This window comes from Artemia franciscana, chromosome 12 (genome assembly GCF_032884065.1).
Source record: "Artemia franciscana chromosome 12, ASM3288406v1, whole genome shotgun sequence".
Classification (NCBI taxonomy): Eukaryota; Metazoa; Arthropoda; class Branchiopoda; order Anostraca; family Artemiidae; genus Artemia; species Artemia franciscana.
In genome coordinates, this window is record NC_088874.1 from 10,397,091 (window position 1) to 10,405,305 (window position 8,215).

The 8,215-nt window shown below is 34.9% G+C and overlaps 1 protein-coding gene across 1 annotated transcript; it reads left to right on the forward strand.

Moving 5' to 3' along the window:
* The first annotated feature begins 1,132 nt into the window (after window positions 1–1,132).
* Window positions 1,133–7,319, forward strand: LOC136033667 (nitric oxide synthase-like protein). Its single transcript, XM_065714499.1, has 4 exons — window positions 1,133–1,291; window positions 2,184–2,332; window positions 3,093–3,290; window positions 7,062–7,319. Exons 1-4 carry the CDS (start codon window positions 1,222–1,224, stop codon window positions 7,167–7,169), a joined length of 525 nt encoding a protein of 174 aa, XP_065570571.1. The 5' UTR covers window positions 1,133–1,221; the 3' UTR covers window positions 7,170–7,319.
* Window positions 7,320–8,215: the final 896 nt, after the last annotated feature.

Here is an 8,215-nt window from a genome sequence, read left to right on the forward strand (position 1 = left end):
GTTGTATATTCGCAATTTTTACGTAGTTTGAAACACATATATAAATCTATCTATATTCACAGGTGGGACACAGGGACACAACTACAATGGCGCGTAACTAATATGGCGCGTAACGACTTACGCGCGCGGGGGGGCTTGGGGGGGCGCGAAGCGCCCCACCAACTAGGTGTTGGGGTGGCGCGAAGCGCCACCCCAACAGCTAGTATATATATATATATATATATATATATAATATATTACTCAATATCTAGGGTGCAAAAATCTAGCCGCCTAAATCCGTTGGGATCATGGGATCAATACTAGCTGAAAAGCAATCCTTTTTGTAAAATTCAGGAAGTTCATTATAACAGTGATTGATTTCTTGTGGGTTGATGCAAAATTTTGCAGACCCAGAATCTCTGAATGAGCAATCGATAAATTTTGAAATTTCTATAAAGCCTTTCACGCTTGATAGTAGCTTGAATCTTTTATCTCTATCCTGCATTTTTTATTTTCTTTATATTTTTTTTGCATTTTTTATTTTGCATTTTTTTATTTCTTTATAGTGTGCATATGATAATTGCGATGACCTTAAACGATGAAAATAATGGCTACATACTTTTTGCGTTACCCACCTAATGTTCGATTTGTTTAAGTGTGAAAGGTTACACGTAACGTAACTTCGCCAGTTAGCATGGCCTATTACATACGTAATGTGAAAGTTACTTTACGGAGAAAATTTCTTCCGTAACAAATGTTATGTAAAGTAGGCTCAAACTCAGCTTAGACTTTCAGTCTATTAAAGTTTATGTTGCATTAGGTAAAAGTCAATATAGCAGCAACAAAATTGAATTTCTTGATGAACAAGTGATTAACTGTGAAGGCAATATTTAATAAACTTTACCCTGAAAGCCTTTCATGCTTTATGCTAGCTTCAATCTCTATCTGTATTACACATTCAAATTTTTGAAAAGTTAATTTGTGATGATTTAGACGATGATTGGGGTGATTTTATAAAACTTGTATAAAATTGAAAGGTTGTACTTATTGTGACACTTGACAGAGAAAATTACGTACTTAGTGTTGAAGCAACTTAAAACACCGAATAGAAACGATTCTTACTGTTAACTGACTAGAGCTAGCCAAAGTTTTTTATACAAAAAAAAACACAATAAATATTTTTTCTTGTTTTTTAGTGAGCCTCGATTTCATTTGCCAGAAAATCCAACTGTACCAATTATAATGGTAGGACCGGGTACAGGCATCGCACCATTCAGGTCTTTCTGGATGCATCGGGCAGAACTGATGAAAGGTAATTTTATATAATCTAACAGCTATGATCGAATATCGAGAGCCTTGAGAAAATCAGAAGAACTTCAGGAATGGTTTCAGAAAGAGGCTGTGAAATATAGAAATCCAAAAAAAAAGCAACCAAAAATATGTTTGTTTTTTTTTCATCTTATTTTTGGAAATCATTTTTCCTTATTTATTATTATATTGTTTTTCTTAATACTTTTTGACCTTTCCATTGTCTTTATGAATTACTTGTGAAAAAATCTAGTGTCCGTTGTTGGCTAATATTGTTTTGTTTTTGTTTTTGTTTTTCGATTTACTTGTCTTGAAGAAGTTGTCAGCCTTTGGCTCGGTGTCAGTTTATTAATTATATACTAATGTTATTTCTTACTTTTTTCAAGAATAGTCTAATTAAATAGTTTTAGTTAATAACCATAGGCTATTCCCCAGCTATATAAAGATGTGAAGTTAGAGAAACTGTACAATATCTCCTATTAGATTGGTCCAGACTTAGCAGACAAGGTGTAGTCTGTTATTATCATTATTAATTTTTTTTTTCATCCAATCCAAGCTGTTTGGGCTTAATTTTAATATTCAATGTTTGGGTCAAAGCCTCACACCTTAAATTGGCCCAAAGTCCCCTTTCTAGATAAATTAAGAAACGGGACCACAAATATGTGTCTTATTGTGAAAATTTCTAATCTTAAAAATCTTTATGATACTCAATTTTTTTTTGTTTCACCATTTTGAGTACTTTTCGACCTTTTCAACTATCTTTGTAGATTACTTGGGATAAAAGCTGGTATTTATTGTTGACTAATATTGTTACTTTTGATCTGATTCATTTCGCTCTGTGTCAATTTGTAATAATGCTAACACATCAATATTGACAAATCCAAATATAATTTTAGTTGGACAACATCTGGGCGCAGCTATTTTCTATGGAGGGTATAGAACCCAAGAACTAGATCTTTACAGAGAGGAGAAGTGGAAATATCATAATATGGGCGCTATTGACCTTGCTGCAACTGCCTACTCCCGAGAAGTTGTAATTGAGAGAGTAAGTGCTGTCTTGAGATTTTTTTTACTTTTTCTCTTTTTGTGCATAGAGTTCATTCCTTTTCTCAAATTGTGAAAAAGCCTTAATCTGGCCTTGGCAGATTTACGTTCACAAAATTTTTTTTTGACTTTGAAGATAGGTAAAAAAAGTGAAGTTAATGGAAAACGTTAGGTAATAGATTCCATAGTAAACATAAAAATGTTTCGGGGGAAAGGGCGTTCTCGAAGGCTTCTTGCTTGGGTTTTGCCTGTTTAGAACTATACTTAATATTACTTTCTTTGGTGTCTTGCTTTTCTGGGGGCGCCAAGTATATCAAATTCCGTGATTGGTTGGGATTGTTTAGCAAAGTTTGAATGCATAACTTTCAAGCCTATCCCTTTACCCTACAAGCATGCGTGATTATGCGGAGAGCCAAATCAAATGGAATGATTAGATATATTTCAACGTAAAGTTTTTTTTTTTTTTAAATAAAGTATGTGCAATAAATTTCGTTTTCGTAAATTGAAAAAATTTATCGGAAAAAAATTAAGGGTCAGCTCGGGAAATAGCGAAAAATAATAGTTGTTTTGTAGCAGTCAGACTTAGAAAAAAAGGTAATAATCAGTTTGAGTTTCGTTTGTGAAGGCACTTGCATGTCTAATGGAAAGAAGCTATCGTTACTAGTTTCGACTCTTCTTTTGTTTATTTGCTGTTTTTCACTTAACGTCAAATGGACTGTAGATGGAACCATGTTTGGATTTATTTATATTTTTTTATCCAGGAATTTGTACAACATAAGATGATGATTGATGCCAACGCCCGTCGTATTTATGAATTGTTGGATAGTCATGGCGGTCATATTTATGTATGTGGAGATTTTTACATGGCGAATGATGTCAAATCGGTTGTAGTTTCAATATTTCAAGAATATGGAAATATCAATGCGGATGAAGCTGCATCGGCTGTAGAAAACCTCATTGTAAGTTTCAGTATCAGATACAATTTAAATATTCTCTTTCATACAGCAAAAGTCTTTCATAAAGCATAAAAATCACGTTTCATACTGCCTTTTGTGCATGAGTGAGCATGAGATGTTACGTTGACTTTTATTGCCACTTTCTTGTAATTCCCCGTGTATCAGTACTAGAGGCTTGCGATCAAAAACTGCTAAATAATTTTTAATATTTGTTATAGAATCTTATTTGTTGAAAATAGTATTCAAATACCCCTATCACGTCAGTTTTTTGCAAATCATATTTTAAGCTTAATTTTGCGTGACGATAGGCCGAGGGTTATAAAAGACCGGAGCTCTTTTCATGTTGTGTGATGGTCTAGAGTCATACACTCTGTCATAAATTCCTACCTCCATCCTTGGAAGGGAAAGCTTGCCTGTCTGTCCTCATATTGATGCTGAAGTAGACTTTTCATGAGCTTGCTTGACTAGAATGGGGACTGCAAACATGGTTTCAGGGTGAAATTGAAGAGTTGCATCCCCTCAAAAAAATAATAGCCTAGTAAACGACACAGCTGTGCACTGAATTTAATAGTTTCCCTGTTAGTACAGGACCTAAGCTTTGACGGAATATGGCTGATGTTTTAGTGAGAGGGTACCATATTACTACTTTTACTTCTTTGTGAGTGGTGAGACGGTACTCTAGATCCTAAGATCTAGGATAAGGTCCTAGATCCAAAGACTAGAATTTTCAGGATTCAAGACCAACTATTTATCAAGATGGCATCCAGAATTTTTCCACTTTCAATGTAGGTTTACGCCACCCCTTGAGAAAATAATAGTCTAGTATATTACTATTAATATACTAATAATAGTCTAGTACTATTAGTCTAATAGTCTAGTAAATTACACAAGATTGGACTGTATTTGAATAATGGAGTATTTTTCTTGGGTTAAGGTTGTTTTGGTAGATTTTTTTAGGCTGAATAACTTCTTCCTAGCTTTGTTATTTATTTGGATTGTCCCTCCATTGCAGTGTAATATCTGTGGACATGAATATATAACTAGTTGGAGCTAATATGATCGGGATAGTTTGAGTGAAATTTCGACTCTTGTTGATAGGAACGCAGTACCAAGTGCTAAAAAAACATACAATGATATATAGCCACTGGATTTGTCACGAGAAATAGTCAAAAAATTTCACTATTAAAAATTACATAACAATAATAACATAGTAACTATTAATTTTTCAGTAGCCATTTTTACTAATTTTACACTTAAATGAGCTGTTAGACCTTGTCCCTGTTGGAACAGATGCGCAAACAAACAAAAATCCTGAAGTTATTTTTACCCCGTCATTTTGTTCATCAAGATTGATATAATAATGTCTCTTATTTTGTTATTTTCTAAGTCGCTTTGGTCAAATCACTTTGGCCTCTGAGCATTTCAAGGGACAAAAATATTTAAATCTTAAACTTTAAAAATTAAAGGATCATCACATCTAGTTCAAACACGTGTATTCATTGATTGACTCGTTTATTGGGCAAAGTAAACTTTGCAGTTTTCCAAGGGCCAAGGTTGGCTCTTTTTTAATTAAACACCTCCTGTTTCAATGTATGTATAGGTGTTATTCCAAAAGCAAAGAACTCGGTTCCTTGAAATCTTTACTAAAATATGTTTTCATTCTAGTATTAAATTTTTTGGTATGGACAAAGACATATTTCTAAATGAATTTAAAATAAAATGCATTCAAAGATTATAAACTACTGTCCTATAGGAACAATCGTACTAGAAACTTACTTGGTGATTTTAGTATAAAAGTGACGTATCTTTGATATATAATAAAATTCTCTTAAATAACCTGTCTTTTTGGCCTGGTTGTTATTTGAAATACAAGTTGTATTGTAATGATAATAATTCATATCTATCCCATGTCATATGCGAAAATGACTGTTGCAAAGTATAACAAAATAAGAAGAGAATACACTGCAATTCATTTTTACATGAAAACTTAAAATTTCACAAGAGCAGAGTAAACATGGGAAAAAAAACAATCGAGATATCTTGAGTCAAAACTAAAACACAGGGTTATATGTGTAGGTACGCGTGTGTGGATGAACTGGTTACAAGTTCCTCTTTTTGTTTCTCTTATTCATTTACGTGTGCAATTTTCTGCCCGTCCGACATCAAATGATTAACCTTTTTTCTGTAGCTACACTTGCTTTTTATGGCACTTGGTATTTACCAAGTGACGTATAGCGATTGCAATTTCTGTCCGTCGATCTATCTGCATGTCTGTCTGTCTGTCTGGTGGGCGTCTGTCGGTCCCGGTTTTGCTAGTTTGTGCCCTTCCAGATAATCTAGGACGATGAAAGTTGGCAGGCTTATCAGGGACCAGACCAGACTAAATTAGAAATGGTCGGTCCACCGAGTCGACCACCAGCAAACGAGATAGTTGAGAAGAATGATAGTGTGGCTTGCTGGTCTAGTGGTATGAATCTCGCTTAGGGTGCGAGAGGTCTCTGGCTCGAATCCCGGACCACCCCAATTTTTACACGAAGAAGATTCGAAACTAGATACGTGATCAATATAGCGATCGCTGAGAGCTGGTAGGCGTATCTGGGACCGGACCAATTAAATTAGAAATAGTCGCTTCCCTGATTCGACCATCTGGGGGGGGGGGGGAGTGGAAGGACGGTTGATTCGGAAATATTAGAAAAAATGAGGTATTTTTAACTTATGAACGGGTGACCGCATCTTGATGAAATTTAATATGCAGTAGGATCTCTTGTCTCAGAGCTGGGTGGGGGGATTTCCAATGCTTTGGCGATTTCGGTGCTTCTGGAGGAGCTAGGACGATGAAAATTAATTGGCGTATTAGGGACCTGCAGAAATTGCCTTGATAATAGTTGTTTCCCCGATTCGACCATCTGGGGGAGGCTGTTGGGAGGGATAAATTGTGAAAATTGAGGTATGTTTATCTCATTAATGGGTGATCAGATCTTAATGAAACTTGATATATAGAAAGATGTTATGTCTCAGATGTTCTATTTTCAATTCGAAGTGGATCCAGGGACATTTGAGGGGTGAATGGGGGAAACAGAAATCTTGGCAAACGCTTAGAGTGGAGAGATCGGGATAAAACTTGATGGAAAGAATAAGCACAAGTTCTAGATACGTGATTGACATAACCGGACCAGATCCGACCTCTTCGGGGGAGTTGGGGAGATTTCTAGTGCTTTGGCGAGTTCGAGAATAAGCATAAGTTCTAGATGCGTGATTGACATAACCGGACCGGATCCGATCTCTCGTCACAAGTGCCAATTGAGCTCTTGGCTTTCGTTACCTCTTCGTTATATTATCTGCAGTATTACTTAGGTATGCGCTATTGAATGATTTTTTTTTTACGAAAAAACTTTTTGTTTCACTCCTAACGCTTATTCTACTCCTAGTTATCTGGGATCTGAGATACTTTTAAATTTGTAATTCTCTCTGTTTTTATTTTTGCTTGAGAGTGAAACCATTTATGTCAAGAACAGTTTTTTTGTGTATCTCTATTTGTGCATGTATAAAGGTGGCTATATTCCTCAATGGTATTTCAAGGGTAGAAGTATATCACAAGCTGTCGTATCGAACTTGGGAATAGTCATATTTCAAGATCAGTCGATATGTCTTAAAGCCACTTGTCAGTAGGTGCAACTATTGTGCTATCAGAGAAAAGGAAGGGAAATAATATCTATTTTTATGATGTTTCAGTATAAAGTTGCTTCGTTTCTAATTAATTGTGTATTGTTTTAGAATAGCGGCCGTTACCATGAGGATATTTTTGGTATTACTGTTGGTGCACGGAAAACTCACTTGGAATATAAAAGAAAAGCTCGTTTAATGAAGGATAATGCAGTCTGATTCAACTGTTAGTTAAATGTGTTCAAACATTTGTTTGATTTAAATTAGTTTGACTGTTGAAAGTGATGTTGTTCACAAACATTTGGAATTTATTGGTTTTAACTGCATTATAAATCTTTGACCTTAATAAACATATAAGACTTCTCATAAGTGTTCCGACTTTTCGTGTATTTTTCTTACGCGTTGGTGATTCAACAGATTAAATCTGATTTTGCTTTGCCAAAAAGGCTATAGATGTTAGATGGGATTTAGATGAGTGCCTTCCGTTATTTAAGAATAACTATTGTCTGGTCATAGCCTGTTTTAGATATCTGTTGATGCACCATTCTGGTAACTTAAATTTGCTGTTACCATTTAAAATTTAGTCTCGCTACTGGATCTTTTACATTTTGTAAGTAGAGTAAATGCGTACAAGGTGTCCCATTCTGTAGCTCTTGCATTAAACTTTGATTTTGTTTCGGATCAACGCTGCAGCCTTTTTTTTTCAGTTCTGTGGTCTGTAGCAGTTCATGTCAACCTTGTACTTTCAGCCGACTTTCAGAAAGCATTTGACCTCATAACTAATTTTCTTGCGGCCACGATCATAAAAGTTATGGGTGTCAGCAAACGTTCTCTAGCTCAACTTCTGTTTTTTTTTTTTTTTTTTTTTAAGCGAATGCAGTGCATACACCCATTGATTCAAGGGGATATTACCTCAGAATGACTAACATAACCTGCTGATCCCTTCAAGGAGCCAAACTTGCCGGTTCTATCTTTATATGCCTGATCAAGTTTGTGCTAGCATATCTTGATGAACGATTCAAAAATGGAGATGAACTCTGTTTTATTTTTAAATATTTAGTAGCTAATTAAGTGATAGAAAAGCAGCTCAGTGATCCTCACCATTTTTTTCAATAGAGTTTTAATAAACAGTTTCAACTTGGACGGAATCTCAAAAATCTACTAATCAAAATTTCACTTCATAACAACGTAGCGTATCTTTCCACTTTTAAAAGCTTGATATATTTTGCTTAAATTATTGAAATCACGATTTTATAAGAAAAAGT